General features: G+C 36.5%; 2 protein-coding genes across 2 annotated transcripts in view; both read left to right on the top strand.

Moving 5' to 3' along the window:
- The window catches only part of LOC101923360 (dystonin), a 303,205-nt gene that overhangs the window by 166,389 nt on the left and 117,819 nt on the right, over positions 1–18,997 (top strand). Inside the window, 9 exon segments of the mRNA XM_055811183.1 lie at positions 292–475; positions 1,475–1,632; positions 1,968–2,146; positions 2,365–2,503; positions 3,320–3,513; positions 5,798–5,960; positions 6,609–6,692; positions 6,785–6,892; positions 7,616–7,714. Of these exon segments, the coding sequence (XP_055667158.1) occupies positions 292–475; positions 1,475–1,632; positions 1,968–2,146; positions 2,365–2,503; positions 3,320–3,513; positions 5,798–5,960; positions 6,609–6,692; positions 6,785–6,892; positions 7,616–7,714 (1,308 nt within the window).
- LOC129784929 (plectin-like) lies at positions 10,902–18,997 on the top strand. Its single transcript, XM_055811172.1, has 2 exons — positions 10,902–15,108; positions 15,673–18,997. Exons 1-2 carry the CDS (start codon positions 12,280–12,282, stop codon positions 17,587–17,589), a joined length of 4,746 nt encoding a protein of 1,581 aa, XP_055667147.1. The 5' UTR covers positions 10,902–12,279; the 3' UTR covers positions 17,590–18,997.

Genomic DNA, 18,997 nt, shown 5'->3' with positions numbered 1-18,997 from the left:
CTCTTGCTAGCTGCTCGATTATTGCTACAGGGCATTAGATGGAGAAGCGCTGTCGATGTTGCGTTGGCTTTACACAGCCCATTACTAGCTTTAACGATGGAAAAGGATTTTATAGTCACTGTAGACTATCAGATGTCAAGTGGACTCCCCCTTAGGAACAGCAGACTTTCAGAATCTCAACTCTTTGACTTTACCATTTGTCAATATTGCTTTTTGTTAATAAGCATTACAGAGAACTGTGCAAGTGATGGTTCATTGCTGACTGTGCCTTGGGTTTACAATCTGTTGCAGATAAAGACGATGCTGCCAGGTGAACATCAGCAAGTTCTAAGCAATTTGGAGTCCCGCTTTGATGATTTTGTGGAAGATAGCAGGGAGTCCAAAATCTTTACAAGCTCTGATACAGCCCAGCTGGAAAGGGAAGTTAATGTTTGCAAGCAATACTATAAAGAGCTTCTGAAATCTGCAGAAAGAGGTAAAGCTGAGAAGAGCAGAAGGATGCCCTCATGAGAGAGATTGTAGTACTTGATAAAACTTCTCTCTCTGTATACAAGCTCTAATAAATTACCCGTGTTATCATATTGATATTGTTAATGCCCCAGTTCTTCTGAACAGATCGAATGTGCACAATTACATTGTACTCTAAGCTTTTTTAAACTCCGTATATAATAAGCTATATAAAAATATTGATGTATTACTTAATGTAGAGAGTGCTACTAATATTTTACACCCAAGAATTTATTCTGTGCGTTATAGCTCACTGTTTAGTCATTCCTTCCTTGTTTTGAATGCTGAAAATGCAGCTTGATTACTTTGTTGAGTTCATAACAGAATTAGAACTTTTTTCAGTGTTAAGGCAAGAAAAGTGTCCTAGATATTTTCCTAGCTCCACAGAATGCCTGTAGTTACTCCTCTCTTAACTGTGTTTGTAAATACAGTAAGAACAGAAAGCTTAAAATATCTGCTCTGATTTACTGTCAAGTAGCTAATGACTTAAAGCAATACAGTAGTGCAGAACTGATCACTGCATTAGAGGAGTTCACTACACTTAAGGAAAGATGTGTTGCCTTGTGCATCTGAAAGAGAGGGTTTAACAAAAAAACCAAACAAACACCAGAAAACCCCAGAAACAAGCCCTAGAGGTTTACTGTAGTTTGTGCATGATGCCATCTGACTGAAAGAACCAGTCACTGAGTTTAGTGGTGTCTGCCTAGAGGTGATGCCTGTGCCTGGAATGAATGGTCAAAGACATATGCTAATTTTTTGTCTGTAAGGAGGTGATCTAATAATAGTGAACATTGAAGGGTTCCTAAAATTTGCCTTGTAGCTAAAATTCCAGTGGAATCTGATGGGATTTCAGCCAGTCATGGAAAGACCTGTAGAATGGTGACTTTATAAAGTGTTTCATGGGAAGACATGGTGAAGATGACTTGATGGCTTTGTTTGCTAAAATGTGACTTGTTTCCTTCAACAGAGGAGGAGGAAGAATCGACCTACAATCTGTACATCTCTGAAGTCAGAAAAATCGGACTACAGCTGGAGAGTTGTGAGGAGAGGTTAATACAGCAAATACGAACCCCAATGGAAAGGGATGATGTACGTGAGAGTAGATCAAGGATTTCGCAGCAAGAGGTGAGCCTTTGAGAAAGGCTGTTTTACCCAGGAAAAGAGTTTTATTTAAAAAAACAAACAAACATGTTTTGAGTGTAGCCAGGAAGGTTTGTGGTGCACCTTGAAAAGACAAAAGTAAAAAATTAAGCTTGGGTTTGTAGAGAAAAAAAATGCCAATAAATGGCAACTCTGTTAGTTTTTCTCTTAAAAAGAAACCTACGTTTCTTTTTAAAAAAATGTAATGGTGTCCACATGAAACAAGCAAAGGAGAGCAGACCTGTACTGATAATGATATGTAGAGTATACATCAGGTTGATGTAGGATAAAAGCACTGTCAGTCACCTTTCATTTTACAGGACCTGAAGAAAGAATTGGATCGACTGAAGGATGACTTAAGAATCATCACAGAAAAATGTGAAGAGTTCTTCAGTCAAGCTGCTGCTTCACCTTCAGTCCCTACTCTGCGCTCTGAGCTCAGCGTTGTTATTCAGAACATGAACCAAGTTTATTCCATGTCTTCCATTTACATAGATAAGTATGTAATCGGCCATCTTCCATCACATGTTTTAGTTTACAGTTTTACATTCAAAATAAATTAAAGGTATTAGTAGGAATAATACTGATCAAGGAAAAGAGAGTTAACATTTTAACATTGTGTAAAGGGGTACCCAATGACCTGAAAAGGCTAAAAAACAGAAGTGTGTTGCGTGTCATTATTGATGGTTCAGTTAACAGGAGATTACTGTTTTTCAGGTTAAATACTGTAGAATTGGTGCTGCAGAACACCCACAAAACAGAATCGTTCGTAAAAGTCTATGAAACCAAGTTGTGTGAAGAGGAGGCAGTAACAGCTGACAAAAACAATATTGAAAATCTGATGGGTACATTAAAGGTAAGAGCTGGCGGGTGCCTTTTCATGGGCAAATAAAAAAAAATATGGGAAGATGATCTGTCTTATGACGCCAGTTTTGGTTATGCTAGTGTGTCAAAAGTTGGCTTGTGTATTTTGAGGAAAGGCTGTATTATGATTAACTTCTCAGAAAAAATGACAGCTTTGGAGCATTAGAAATTGTATAGTTTGCATGATGATTCCTATTGTTAGGAAATACTTTGAAGTATCTGAACTTCCAAGGGTGGCACTTGTTAATTCTGCAGTAAGCCTTATTTTTTTGTCTCTTCAAATGATAACAGAAGCTTAAGGTAACATAAATACATTGTTATTTAAACGTGGCCACAATAATGTTTCTGCTACTGCTGTAGTATACTAACCAGGGTTTACTAAGAGGTCTGGCAGATACCTTTGAGAAAGGGTAAGATTGAAGTTCAGCATTTTGTGTGTGCTGTATATACCTCAATTGAGTATTGCAAATGATGAATAATGCTTTTTTGTTAGATAGAATGATTGGCATCTACCTAATGATTTTTTGGAAAGCTGTAGTTTATAGATAAGCATGTTAGTTTGCTGCCTGTGTTTTGATCTGTGTGTTGTGGGGGATGCTGTTACTCAGAATTATTTTGCAGTTCATAGCTACTTAGTTGCTTCAGACCCATTCTGGTGTCATTCGGTGTTTGAGCAACCAGAACTAAAATACTCATGTAAACGTTTTTCATTTATTCATCTATACATTTTACTCATGTAAAATCCTCATTTATAAAATAGTATTACAATTTAGGAGTTATTTACAATTTATCATTTATCACATACTAGCAATGGAGATCTGAAGTAGATGAGAAAAGAGAATTGTTCCATTCCTTGGAGGATGAACTGCAGAAGGCAAAGAAGATCAGTGATCAGATGTTTAAAATGCACAAGGAACGTGATCTTGATTTCGACTGGTATAAAGAAAAAGTTGATCAGTTAGCCGAGAGGTGGCAAAACATTTATTCTCAAATTCAGAATAGGTGTGTATGATTTTTTTATTATAATCTGTTCATACTTTATGCTGGTTTTGTTGTTTCTGTGGAAAAATAATCAGAAATGAATTGTAAAATAGGTCAGAATAGTTTTCTGAACTGTTTCTGACATGTTAAGATCAAGGATTCTTACCATTTCTGTGCTGTTGACGTTGTTGTTTTACTTTTCCACAGGAAATGTCTGTGACTACTGAGCACCAAAAAATTAACAAAATATAGAAATGTTATCTAATTACAACTTACTGAGACACAGTAGAGACAAATTGTCTTTTTTCTTTCCGAAAAAAAGCCTACAGAAATGGCTTGCTGTCCTATGGAAATACCATCTGTTTCTCCACATAATTAGTTCTTACAGGCTTAACTGATGAGCTGATTTATCTGTTATGATTGGATTCATGTTAACTTGCTTTTAATGACTTAAGTGCTAAGTCTGGAAGTCCTTAACCTCCATTGACTTCTATGGTAGTTTTGCTGCGGAAATTTTGTTGTGAAGTGCCAGTATTTTGTTTTGCGTGCAACTGTTTTCATGCAGCCTCAATATCCAGTTGAGATGTTCCTCTAGATTCAGCCCTTCTGTATTACTGTCATGATTATACTGGAGAATGTTACTCAAATGTACGTGCCTGGACAGATGTGCAGATACAGCAGCACACGTACCCATAATTCTGAAAGAGATGTCCATATATGACATTCCTGGAAATCCTTTTTTCTTCAGTCTCTGTAGTTGTGTTTCTCTATTTAAAGGAAGCAGAACTGTAGAGACTGAAGGAAAAACTATGAGCAAGTTAAGGAAGTCTGTACTATACAGCCTGAATTTATTTCCTTTAATATCTGCTTCTGTTTGTCATTACAGATAACCTGAACAACAGCATCAAAGAGATTGCTGTTAATGTAAAAGTTCACACAACAACCTTTCACATTTTTGTCCTCCTTTTCTAATAGATGAATATTCAGGAGCAATACTGAAGATATTCACTTGTAATTAACTAATTGTCTCTGTTTAACGTGGCTGGAAGTTATAATGAAGATGGGCAAAAGCTGACTCATTTATAGCTGACTACAGAATGTCTAGCTTTAAATCACCCCAGATTTTTCATTGTTTGATAGTGTGACATAATTTAAATAATAAAATAGTAGTTTTATGAAGTACTGAATTATCCTTATTTCCTCAGAAGGCAAACGTAAGCCACATGCTCTCCTCACAGGACTGTATCCTGTATGCTGGAAAATGGCTGTTAATACATCGTGGCTTTTAGTGTAAATAGGACAGATTGTGGTGGTTGCAGCATGGAGCTGTAAACAAGCTGCTTTCTGCAAATATTCACTTTGCTGCTTCCTAACAGCTTGACACTGATGATCATTATACAAAAAGTATCTACAAATATTGGCTGCAGTTACCACGATCCTTTCTATTTTTTAGGGTTATTAGCTTTAAAACATGCTTAAGTATGAAACCTGAGCAATATGGTTACTTTTGCTTGCTCTTTTTCAGTCTTCTTTTGGCATCTTGAGAACAACACTAGACTCATTCAAAGTATTTGTTCCAAGTCAGAGTATAAAAAGTTGTTTAATAAGTATGTTTATCCTGCAGTGTTTTTGAGTAGTCATATATATATTTATGAACTTTGAAGTAATATTATAGGGATCACGAAAGAAAAGCTGTCGGTATTCTCATCAGTGTGGAAACCAACTTCAAGAAATACATAGCACTCACAGGTCAAACACATGATGTAAAAATGGACTTACAGGATCAATTGCTTTTGCACATTGGAATATTTAAAGACTTTAGTTTTAGTGAACTCCTGTTGTTTTGTGGTAGACATCAAGAACATGGTGAACCACTACTTAACTCCAGCACAGCACACTCCTCCTTGATGCACACAGGTCGTATTTGAAATACTCTCACTTCTTATTACAGAACTAATGGCTGCTGCAGAGCCCTCCCCCTTGCTTGGGGTTTCCTGTGCTCATGGAGTTTGAAGCAGTTTAGCTCATTAATGAGGGATGTACGCAGTTTCTTCTGTAGTAAGATCTTCTGTAGTAAGATCTCTCCTCAGTGTCATTTATGACAAATGAAAAGGCTTCATCGAGCTAGGAATCTTATTATTTGAGAAGTTAATTTACTGTTTAGTTAGTGGTATTTTAGTATTTTATAGTGTGAGCTATAGCAAAGGCATCTGAAGCCTTTAAAGCTGTATTTTGCTTACTGTTGTACTTTTTGTCTTTAATACTCATCTTCTCTTCTTTGGCTTATCTTCTAAAATAAAATCAGATTGCGTGACTTAGAAGGTATTAATAAATCTCTGAAGTATTACAAAGATACTTACAATTCTTTGGACACTTGGATTCAACAAGTGGAAGATACTCAGCGAAGGATTCAAGAAATCCATCCTGAAAATAGCAAAGCATTGGCTAAACAGCTGAACCAACATAAGGTATGAAAGGGATCTTACTGTAGGAAAGCACTGCTGTAATGACCGAAGAATTAAAATACCAGTTTAACCCAGTGATGTCAGTCTTATTCCTTGGTATGAGGTGCTTATATCCCTTAGTGTAAAATTCCAAATCATCACCAGCTTTTATGATTTTCTGCTTACAATGCAGTTAACATCATGAATGTATCACTCACTGACTATTGCCATTTTATAGACAAGATTGTTTTGCAAGAAGAGCAAACCCTTAGAGAGTGTCTAAAATTCTGGACTGTCCTTCCTTCTTGTATCATTTTTTATTCAGGACTGCTCTTGATATTTATGGATGTAGAAATAATTTCAAGGAAGCAGAGCTGTCTCTTGCAAGAAGGAAATGCAGCTTAAATAAGACACAGAATAACAAATTATATGCACAAAATGGTGTATTCCTGATTTTAAGTTCACTCACCAGCTATTAAACCTGTTTTTTCACTGCTCTGTACTGTAAGCCTGACAAAGCCCAGAACATAGGCTTGAGCATATAATTACTTGTACACACGTGGAAATGAGCATATTATGTGAATTTCATGATGTTAGATAAAGTAGAAGTGCTAATAGTACTAGTAATAAAAATAACTTTTTAAGATGAAGATGTAGATTCATATTTTACAGATGCTGGTTTCTGAGATTGAAATGAAACAAAGCAAAATAGATGAATGCCAGAAGTATTCAGAACAATACTCAGCTGCTGTGAAGGTAATAAATAACATTATACTTAGTATGCTTTTTATTTTAGTGTCAGTATCATGTGGAATACCAATTGTTTTGTGTATTTTGTCTTTTTGCAGGACTATGAGTTACAGACTATGACCTACAGAGCTATGGTTGACTCCCAACAAAAATCTCCAGTGAAACGCCCAAGAATGCAAAGCTCATCAGACTTCATTATTCAAGAGGTAAATGGATTTCTTATGACAGGAAAATGTGTTTTTTTGAGTCTTTGCTTAAAACAGAGTAAACACAGGAATGGGATTTAGGATTTCTTAATGGTTAAATAAAATAACACAAGCAAGTTGTTGCTTCTCTATATATAGTTACATAACGTGATAAATATTTTATTGCTTATTATGCAGTATTTAGATAACGAGACAGTATATTGGTGTTGATGAACAGAATTCCCCTGAACCATAAAAAGCTATATGAGAAATGTACCTCACTAAAACTGCTTAGAACCACCTCTGGGCTGGATCCTGATCATAGTAACCAGGGGGAACTTTCATCTTTACTATGGTAAGACTTATCAGATCTGGACACTGACAGATTCCAAAGCAAATCAGCCTCATTTGGGTGGGAGAGATAAATCTGTCTCCCTGCTGTTAGAGGAATAGTGACCTGCACTGCTTGTTCCTCTTACAACTTGTTCTTACGGGGGGAAGAATCAAGTGACTGTAAAGTCAAAACATTGTCTTCTGTTCTTCTTCTTATGGATCCTCTCATAGATGCTTAACATTTATTTGTGCAAGTGCACCCTGCAAATGGAATTCAACTTCGCGGATTCCACAATCAGGATTTTGGAGTCAAAATTGGAATAGGTTCTAAGAGTAGTGATTATCACTTTTTTGAAGATTAACTGGAGTGTTTTTCCATCTGTCTTCCCCCCCTCCTTTTTTTGTCTGCAGTTCATGGATTTACGGACTCGTTATACTGCCTTAGTGACCTTGATGACCCAATACATTAAGTTTGCAGGTGACTCTTTGAAGAGACTGGAAGAGGAAGAGGTAGGTCATCCCCTGGCAGCCAACAAAGCAAAAAGAATAGCTAGGCAAACAAAGAGCAATATGGCTGTTGGAATTATTCACAAAGCAACAGATTTGAAAAACTGTAATTCTTTATATACTGCACTTTATACAGGAATGTGAGAGTGTTAAATTACAACATTATCATTCAGAAAAGCAAAATCCTATACCATCCATACATTTTACCAGTTCTTCCAGCTAGAAGGGTCCTGTGATTCAGCAAATCCTGGCGGAGGTGTAGTTGCATGCAGTATATTTTAATACTTAAGTATTTTATGGCTTGATCGTTTGGATAAATGCAGATATTAAGATGAGGGCAAACTTAGTGTGCATACACCTTTGATATCCTGTGTAGGTCTTAATATTCCATAGCATGTGTTCTGGTCCATTTAGAAACATATAAGGGAGTTCTTTAAACAGGGAGATGCGATGCCCTCTTAATTTCTTAAATTTCTTTGACTTGTTTAGATTTTTTTTTTTCCTTCTGCCTTTCTACAGTATTGATTCCTTGGAGTCAGACAGCGTTTTATTTATGCTTAAGTGTTGAATCTTATTAACAAGAGTAGGTTACTGAAATTGAATAGACAGATTACTCAAAATACTTGTTTGCTGCAGAATCAACCTTCCAAATAATTGAGAAAAAACATTTTTAAATTCCTCACTTTCTTTTGAAATGCTTCTTTCTGAAAGAGATTATATAGTAATACTTTAAGGACTACAGTGTTTTAGCATAATCTGTACAGTGCACATCTCTAAAATAACGCCCATGTTAAATGCAGTCCTGTAATTAATTGTGCCCATATTAAGTGTAGTCCTATATAAATTACATAAAATGAGAGAACACTCTCCTAAGGGTATAAATGTTGATGTTATTATTACAGAAAAAGCCAAGAGCTCTTAAACAAATGTTCTGTAATTCTGGTGCTGGCTTTGTCTTCATTGGCTTTTCTTGCTATTGAATACCTTTGGACAAACTGTAACACAGCATGTATCTTTGTGCATCATGAAGTGGTGGAGCATACTGATGGAAATACATAATGTTTGTTGATAAGTAGCCATTATTACTGAGGATTTAGTATGGCTAATAATGCTAAGGGTATCAAGAATAAAAAGTGAAACAAAGAACAAGAATTGAAACAAGGAAAAAGAAACCTGTGCGTGCTCTCAAGTTTCAGCCTGCTCTCAATCTCCGTGACTGCTTTTTTGGGAATCAGACAGCCCCTATCTTCCATCCTCCGCCACCTACCGGCAGCCTTCTAAATCTTTGATAGCTTCTTTGAAGATAACCTAAGTAGGTTTCCAGACTCAAAAGTGATTTGATTTGATGGGTTTTTTCTTTGTAATCAGGGTAGCAAATCAGAAAATGAATAATCCTTCTCAAAGGAGGAATGGTAATTTTTTTTCTTCTGGGATCAGACCCCTGAAGTCTGTGATTGTTCCAAGATTTTCTTCCATGCCAGTCTTTCTTTCTAACTCTCAGTAATGGCATTAAGAATGCACATAATAAGGAAAAAACAAGATGCTTTCCGTGATATCTCAGTTTAATCCATGTGCTGTCATGCTCAGAGCTTACCAGAAGAGAGTGAACTCCAGCAACCTGTGAAGTCAACTGAGGTCTTTCAACATTTGGGGTGTAACGAAGCTGTTGAATTCAGAGAGAAAAACACACCTAATGAAAGCACGATGGATGTCGAATATTTGCAAAACCGTAACTCCTCCAGTAAACCTAAACACACAGAAAACAAATTGGAAGTTGAAAGAAGAAGTTTAGATGTAGACAGATACGATGAAATCAAAATTGATAGAACATTAAAGCAATTTTTAGATTTTGGTGGTCAAGAAAGTAGCATTAGTGGCAACAGAGAAAATAAGCTACATACAGAGATAGATAATTTAATGGGGTTTGGTAACCAAAGTAAAGAAGAAAATGGTAGAAAAGATTGTTTTGTTTCAGCTGAGATTTGTGATCGTAGCGAACTGTTAAATGATCAAATTGTTAATGGAGAGAGGCAGGAAACACAGGAAGTATCAAAGAAGTTGCCTGAAGTGAAAATGATACAAAAAATCACAGGGAAAAAATTTTTAAGAAAGGCAGGGGGTGTTGTTTCAACAAAGGAAGAATGTGTGATGCAATCAAAAACTAATTTTGAGCTAATAATGAAGAAAGATGAAGTTACTCTAGAAACTGGAAAGCATGTCCTGGATATCAGCCCTTATAAGCAGCAACATTTTTCACCAAGAACTCAATTTGAATGTAAGCCTAAAAAACATTGTTTTACAGAAAGGAGTAGCCATAATACTTTAAACTCTGAACACAGAGGGTTTCAAGTGTGTGGTGAAGAAGGTGTAAGGGATGCAACACTTTTAGAGAAAGTTGCATCCTCTTCCAGAGAGCTGGCAGTGCACTATGGAAGTGAAAAAACAAAGTTACATTTGCAATCCATGAGCAATCCAGGCATTTCTGGTAGTGTTGAAAGGGATATTAATAAATTGCACAGACCGTCTCTGGATATAAGTTTCATAGCTGAAAACAAACCCCTAGAAAAATCAATTTTAAATCCAAAAGAAGCCAAGAGTACAATGCAAGAAATTTTGCCTGTTTCTTCAGGAAGTATTTCAGAGAATCAATATGCAGCAGAAGTCTCTGAATGTTGTCCATTAGATTTTGAAGTGTCACTGGTGCAGAATGATCTAAGTTCAGGTGTAGCATTGTTAGAAGATGCTGGAGATTTAAATTCAAACACAGCCCTTTCAGAAATGATTTCTGGAGAAGAGGATTATTTTCCATTATCAAAACATGGATTAACAAAAAAGGTTTTGAGCCATGATGAGAAAGTAAGTGAGAAGAAGATGTCACAGGGTAACACCTATGGTTTAGACAACATAAATATAGGCAGGAATAAGCAGAATGGAGCAGGCAAGTTAGAACAGGGCCAGAAATGTAAAGATTTATTGCTGGTTGCAGAAATGGGCAGTAGAGATAAGGGCTGTAGCACAAAGGTTCCTGGAAAAACCACTGAACTCCAGAAAACATTCTGTGAAAAAGCAGGGAAAAAATCCTCACTTGAAAAAACAGAAAAGAAAAACAAAAGAGACAATGATAATGAAGAAAAAAGGAGCACAACTATTATTAAGGTACACGAGTGTTTATGCAATGCAAATGAAACAGTTAATTGAAGAATGATTCTAAACCAATCCAAATCAACATTTGAATCTCAAACTGTGTCAAGGTCAAGTGATTTAAAGTTGATTGAACATAATTTAAACAATGAATATACTAATGGTAGATTAGTAAATGCATTTTGAGGTTCTTACATTTTTTTAGTTCTTATAAATTTATTTTTGTTTATTTTGTATTACTATTTAATTACCATCCTTTTCTCCACCCAGCTGCTGCTCAGCCAGGTTGATTAGAAATAATGAAAGCCAACATGGCGTAGTTTGTGACTGTACCTGTATTTTTAGTTCTTCTTTTTCAAGCATAATACGTTAGATTTTGTGTCCATGGGAGCGTAAAAGAAGGTCTAATAAGAAACCAATAAATGTCTTGTATCCAGTGGGGTCTGTACAAAATTGTGACATGGGGAAATACGGAGAGGAACTGAAGAAGCTGCCTTTGCATTAGCCTTTTAGGAAATAGTTTCATATATCGTATGAAAAATCAAGTAAATCTGGTAAATTTGAACTAACCCAACATATTGTTTATTAGAAAATGTTGCTATAATTGCCCTTCATGTCATGTTGGTATGATCTTAGGAATATAGGTGTGTTCTTACCTCATGTTAGCTCATATTTGGTAACTAATGTCATAATAGTGCTAATGAAGACAAGGTATGTATAGTTTCAAAAATATTGTTACTACTGAATGCACATCTTGCTTGTAAGAGTTTCCCTTGATCTGCCAACATACAGAGAATACTAGCTGACTGGTTTTCACTAGGATTTTCCTAATTACCATGTTTATACTTTGAACTGTGTCTGCACTGCAGAGCAGCTGTGCTCTTACCAGTCCCCCAGGTGGGCCAGTGGAGGCACTGGGACTGTGGAGCTAGTACAGAGCATAGATGTACTGGGATTTAGATTCTTCTCTTTCTGGAGCTGATGCATCTTGGCTCTAGCTCTAGATATTGTTTTGTTTCTCGGAGGGAATTTCCGAACTCCTCCTGTGTTATTTTTGCTTGTGAGCACAAAATCCTTCTTCCAGTTTCTACTAAACTCATCCAGACATGGTAGGCCACTTTCTACTTGGGAATTCTTGCACATAGTGTTTGGCTCACTGTTTGCTCTACCTATTTGTTTGGAGAAAAAGCATATGCGAGCTGTTGTTTGACGCTGCTTACCGCTAAGAGGCATCTGACTGAAGTGAGAGGCTTCAGGACTTCTTCGCTTTGTGGATGTCTTTATGAAGGGTTTCATATTTGGCTAATGGTAACTTCCTGAAGCCTTCAAGAGAAGGTGATGGTGGTGGGAACTGCTCGTCCTACTTTCTGGACGTACCGTATATATATGAGTAAGTATTATCCATTCTGCTTTTCAAAGAACCCAAGATGTTTTATCTGCTGTATTACAAAAAGTACATTCCAACTTACTTCGTTCTTTTACAGATTTTAAAGAATAAGGAAGCATCAGTGCGCAAGGCATATTCAGATCTAATGGCACAGCAAAATAGCACAATCGATGAGAACAGAAAACTCATGGGAAAGGTCAAAACACTTGAGGAGATGTTGGAGGATATGAAGAATCAAAAGTTCCAAGTGGAACAAGAGCTCCCTAAAGTGAGGGAAGCTGCAGAAATAGAGCGGAAAAAGCAGCAAAAGGACATGGAAGAAATCTATCGTCAGAAGACCAAGGCTGAGCAAGAGGCAAAGCAGTGTCGTATAGATCTAGAGAGCATTGAGAAGGAGAAAGCAGATGCAGAGCAGGAGTTGGAGTGTGTAAGGCAGCTCATTTTTCAGGCAGAGACTCAAAGAAGTATACTGGAAGAAAACCTTCGTGCTTTTCGAAATCAGATAGAAGAAAGCACCTTTACCAGAAGAAACCTTGAAGAGCATCTAAGAAGAAAAGATACTAATCTTCATGATTTAGAGCAACAGAAAAAAAACTTAATGCAGGAACTGAAGAAGAAAACAGAAGGAGAGGAGAAACTTATGAAGCTGATAAAGCAAATGGAACAAGATCTTGAATTTAAAGTGAACCTGTCAGAAATAAAGCTGCAAGAAAGAGAGAGGACTGAAGCCAGAAGGAAGGTTGTTGAAGGTGGGTACTCTGTAACTAGAGAAACTTCCCTGCCGACTTTCACAGCTGGGCAAGGCAGCCACTATAGGCCTGATTCTGAAATTACAAGTTTCCAGAAGAAACAAGAAGCCAAAAAGGTAGAAGAGCTTAAACAGAAGATCGATGAGCTAACCCTTGCTAACAAAAAAGCTGATAAAACTATTAAAGATCTGAAATATGAACTGAATGAAATTGAGCTTCAGAAATCATCAACAGAAGAAAAGTCTCGTTTATTAAAAGAAAACCTAGATAAAGTCAATAGCGAACTTAAATGCCTAAAAATTAAGTTGGAGGAAAAAGACCAAGTAGAGCAGGGGTATTTGCAACAGTTGAAAGAACTGGACAAGCAGCTACATAGAACCACTGGTAAAGCTGAGGAGGTGATGCAAGAAGCTATAGATCTTAAGAAAATTAAGATGAACTATCAGGAGGAGCTGAAATCTGTTCAGCAAGAAAAGACACAGCTAAAAAGAGAAGTAGAAGAATTAACTAGATCACAGACAAAAACTGAAATCACTATCAAACATTTACATTCACAAATCAGTTCTCTTCAAAAAGAGAAGCTGGCAGCTGAACACAGAACACAGTCATGCAAAGGAGAAGCAAATAATCTTCAAGACCAATATAAGAAAATTCAAGAACAGTTGCTTCAAAAAACAAAAGCAGAGAAAGAAAACCAGCAGGAAATTCAAATGCTGAAGAATGAATTAGCCAAAAGTAGTAAGTTGTCAGAATCATTGAAACAAAAGATAGAGGACCTTAATAAATGGAATACTGAAACAAAGCTACAGATGAAGCAAATTCAGTCTGAATCGGAGAAGATGACTTTGGAAAAAGAAAGTATTCAGAGGAAAAATGATGCATTAAAAGCCCTAGCAGATGGTTTCAAAGAGCAGCTGCGTACAACAAATGAACAATTGCACAAGCAAACAATAATTGAGCAAGAATTCATGTGTAAAATCAAAAGCCTAGAAGCTGATCTAGTGAAAACAAAAGACTTGGCTCGTGAATATAAACAAAAATGTGATAAACAGAGTGCTTCCACCCTAACCATTGACCGGGAGGTTAAAAATCTAAATGCCCAAATGAATGCTCTAACTATGGAAAAAAGAATGAGTGAGCAGAAGATACAACTACAACAAGCTCATATACAAGAGCTAAGTAGTAAATTAAAAAAATTACAGGATGAACTCCATCAGAAAACTCTGGATGAACAAATGGCACGCAAGAAGATGATTCTGTTTCAAGAGGAATCCATTAAGTTTAAACACTCTGCAGAGGAATTCAGGAAAAAAGCTGAAAAATTACTGGAATCCCATAGCATCACAGAAAAGGACATTTCTGGCATAAAACTAGAGTGTGTTGCTCTTCAGCAGGAAAAGCATATGGCTGAGGAAAACATCATGTTGTACAAGATACAAATGGAAGATTTGCAGGAAAGGCTTGAAAAATGTCATGAACAACTACAGCAAGGAAAGCAGGCTGAAATGGACTATCACCAGAAGTGCAGGAAACTTGAGGAAGAACTGGAAATGCAGAAGCGCGTGGTTGAGAGCTTGAAACAGAAAGTGGATCTGCAGGCCAGGGACAGTGAACACAGGTTTCTTTTGCTTCAGAATGAAGTTCAGCAAAATACTAAACTCCAAGATTCTGGATCTAAACTGAGCTGTGAGAGAAGAGGGAATGATTTCAATTATCCGAGTGACACTGCAGCTAGAGAATTTGAACAGCTTCCTCCACATGCAAAACCTAGCTCACCTTTGTTAAGGCAGAAACAAGAGAGATCAGGTTTTAAATCAGATCAGATAGAAGGAAATACACTGTACGTGAGTGCTGATGATAGGATACCAAGAGAAGTGCAGTTCCAGATGTCAAGAATAAACCATTCCCTAGAAGAAGATTCAAGCCCCCAGTCTTTCACAGAGTTTGTTTCTGAAATGAGTACGCAGTTCCAGATAACTTTCGATAAAGCAAACCAAATCTCTGCAACATCTGAAAGGGACAAATTGAGAAACAGGAACCTACACAGTTCTAGACAAACTGTTAGACATGGAGAAGACACGACACATGAATTAGGAGTGGTAAAACTGCATCCGTTGGAGGTACATGCTACATTTTGTGAGGGTTTGCCTTCCTAATGCTGTTTTTTTACTGGTCTGTTTTGTTGGTTGGTTGTAGTTATACTTCATTACTATTCTGTATTCTCTCTAATGTTTTTTTATGTTCTTACCTTGGTGAAGGGAACCCCTTCATTCTTATATATATGACACAAAAAGCTTTTCATTAGACCTTTGTCGCAGGTTTGTTAATAGCTAAGAAACACATTGTTTTAAAAGTTTGTGTTGGAAATAAGAATTCACATACGCCATTGTATCATTAAAATTAGCTTTGATTAATGGCATTAAGTTCATATAATAACAAACAACAGTTATTGTTGGTTAGTCTAGTCATATTCCTGTTACTGAATAAACATTGAAATGGCAAATGCACTTTAAAACTCTAGCTAGCTATATTTCTCTGCTCTCCAACACTAGTAGCAGTTCTCCTTTCTGACTACATTCCAAGTTCTCCTTTTGGTTTCTCTGGTGGTGGATTTAGGAGCGAATGATCTACAGCGTAGTTCTGCACATGTATTTCTCACTGTGTCAAAAAATTCCTATTTACAGATAGTGAAGAGCAAGCAGTATGACATGCATGTTGAAGTCACAACATTAAATCAAGAAAATGCCAAGACTTTTGGTAACGAAGAGAGAATGTTTGAGGGATACAAAACATCTGAAGGGTTTAGGAAAGAAGACGTTGCGAAGATGAGCTCTTTCTTAGGGGAAGAGATTTTGAAAACTGCTGCTGCTGATACTCAGTTGGAATATTTTACAGAGGAATATGATGATATTAAATTTCAAGGTCTCCGACATGATGTAACTGCCAGACAGTTGACTGAAGTTAAACTTTTAGACAGGCTCACGGTTGAGCAGCTCCATTCAGGGCAGAAAACGATTGACGAGGTTCAGAAAAGTCTTGAAAAATTTTTAACTAAACCTACAGCTATAGCTGGGCTGTACCTTGAATCCAGCAAAGAGATACTCTCTTTTGCTTTAGCAGCAAAGAGAAGAATCATAGGGAAAGCGCTGGCATTAGCATTTTTAGAGGCCCAGGCAGCTACTGGTTTCATCATTGATCCCACAACAGGTCAGAAGTTCTCTGTTGATGATTCAGTTGTTAGAGGGCTTACAGATAATGAATTCAAGAGTAGATTGCTTGAGGCAGAGAAAGCTGTTTTGGGCTATTGCTGTTCTGGGAAAGTGATCTCTGTGTATCAGGCTATGGAAGCTCGACTCTTAGAAAGACAAAAAGGTAAAAATATCCTTGAGGCTCAGATTGCAAGTGGGGGGGTCATTGATCCTGTAAGAAGTGTTCGTGTACCTCCAGAAACTGCCGTGCAGGTTGGCTTGCTTAATAACACAATTTTAAAATTCTTGCATGAACCTTCTAGTAATGCAAAATGTTTTCACAATCCAAATAACAGGAAAGCTATGTACTACGGTGATTTGCTGAAAATGTGTTTGTTCAGTGTAAGCAGTAAATGCCTTCTGCTTCCAGTTGGTGAAAGGAAAATAAGCAGCCCATCAGCAGAAAAAAGTCATAAAATTTCTGTAGTAGATGTCAAAACAGGAGCTGAAATGACTTCATATGAGGCTTATAAAAAAAATTGTGTCGATAAAGCTACATATCTTGAGCTTTCAAGACAAGAATTTGATTGGAAGGAGTCTACATGTTTTGACTCTGATGGGAATTCTTTTCTTTTGCTTACAGATCTTAAAACCGGTGTACAGTTTAATATCGAGGAGACTGTAAATCAGGGTAGAATTGGCAGAGCATTAGTCAGTAAATATAAGGAGGGTTTAATCACAGCTAATGAGTTCGGTGATATTTTAGTTAGCAGTTCACAGCCAAATAAAGATTTAAACAGTCCTATTGCAGGGTTCTGGGTTTCTGAAACCAATGAAAGAATTCCAGTCTTAAAAGCCTCACGCAAAAACTTGGTAGACAGAGTTACTGCCCTCCGATGTCTTGAAGCTCAGGTTAGTACAGGAGGCATAATTGATCCATTTACTGGGAAAAAGTACAGCATTTCAGAAGCTTTGCAAAGGGAGTTAGTTGATGATGGTTGTGCCAAGCAAATCCAGCAGTTTGAACTGATCTTTACTGGGGTCATTCACCCTGTGAGGAACACAGTTATGTCAGCTGTTGAAGCTATGCAGTTAAATGCTGTAGACAAGGAAATGGGCATGCGCTGCCTGGAGTATCAGTACTTGACTGGTGGGTTGATAGATGCAAAGTCTCATTCCAGATTAACAATGGAGGATGCAATTAAGAATGGTATTATTGATGCTGTCACAGCTACAAAGCTGAAAGATGAAAAATTCTATGTTAAAGTTTTAACATGCCCCAAAACAAAGAAGAAGCTAACGTACAAAGAGGCTTTAGAAAGAGCTGTTTTTGATTGCCACACTGGACTGCGATTGTTAGAAGCAGCTCAGCCCATGAAAACGGGAATTTCCAGTCTTTACTATAATTCATAATGGAACAAAGATGGAAAATACAACAGAACAAACTCAAATGAACAGACTCATTTTGGGACCTGCTTTAAAACCCATTCAAGTCAAGGAAAATTTTGATAATGGCCTTTACGGAAAGTTATAAATGGTGTTTTCTAATGTAATCATGAGTTGTAAAACTAATTAGTACAAACCACTAATTAGTATAAACCACTACAACTAGAATTATATATTACTTGTTACAAAGTTGAAATTTATAGATTAATTTAGGCAGACTCGTAATTTCAAAATGCAGTTTATATGTTCAGTCTTTACCTGAAGGCCTTGTCTGACATTATCTACATGTGGGTAGTATAAATGAGAAGTTACTCTGAGGTTGGTGGAGTTAACATTAGTGCAAAATGGGTAGATTTAGGTGAGATAACAATTGGATTCTTACATTAAAAATTGAAAGGGATTGTTCATTTTGCGAATGAAGGCAATGCAGTATTTCATGTGACCTGATAATGTAATAATACAAATCAATTTGTATTATTTATTATTTATGCTACAGAAGTGGCAATAAAGTATACAAGGGTGAAATATGCAGTCCAGTAAACACACAAGCATAATTAATTTTTCTCACATCAGTATTTCATTAATTTTAGTGAGCTAGTCACATCATAAAGTTATATATCCTAATTTTTTCTCTCATTTCGTGTAACTTTTTTTTTAGAATAGTTTTCCTGCTCTGATAGGCAAATGAATTACAATTGCATATCAAATTAAAAAAAATCGATTGAAAGAAAGTGTTTTCATTTTTGCTTGTGATGCACGGAAGGGCTCTTAAACATGTTGTCAAAGTATTGAGAAGTTTCAAACTACTTACAGGGTGTACTACTATAAAAAAAATACGTATTTTCCTGTGCAGAAAAGATTAAATGTCTCAGTATTTTACTTTGATATTATTCTTGTCTCTGTAGACACAAAAGCAATGTATTCTTCCTAACTGTAATTTAGTAATCCAAGTACATAGATGGCAAAATGCTGGTATCCTGTGCTGGCTATACATTTCCACACCTGAGGGTAATGCAAAGGCAGCAATTGAAAGATACTTTATATGCAAATGTTGTTTAAATTTTATCTGCTGAGTAATGGCTGGGAAGGTACGCTTTTTCTTAATATCAGTCATTTTATAATGGATGTACATGTGTATGAATAAGCACCGTAATCATAATCACAAATCAGTTGAGGAATTACTTTGTTAGTGACTGTAATTATGTGGCATTTTCATTCCTACGTCAAATTGTCATAGTAATGCATGTGGTGTTAAATAAAAAGGAATAATTTTATGTTTACATGGTAATACTGCTATTGTGGTAGAATTGCATTTCTGTGGACTTTGATGTTAAATATTCCAACAACTTACATGTTTTTTACAATTTGCGGTGCT

Source organism: Falco peregrinus, chromosome 7 (genome assembly GCF_023634155.1).
Source record: "Falco peregrinus isolate bFalPer1 chromosome 7, bFalPer1.pri, whole genome shotgun sequence".
In the NCBI taxonomy this organism is placed as follows: domain Eukaryota; kingdom Metazoa; phylum Chordata; class Aves; order Falconiformes; family Falconidae; genus Falco; species Falco peregrinus.
Note: the sequence above shows the minus strand (reverse complement) of the source record. Positions and strands in the feature narration are given on the sequence as shown.

Bases quoted from the DNA above. Each gene is read 5' to 3' on its own strand.
- LOC129784929 (XM_055811172.1), top strand. From the start codon at position 12,280: ATGTTTTATCTGCTGTATTACAAAAAGTACATTCCAACTTACTTCGTT. The intron at 15,109-15,672 runs GTACATGCTACA...TCCTATTTACAG, and splicing joins TAAAACTGCATCCGTTGGAG to ATAGTGAAGAGCAAGCAGTA.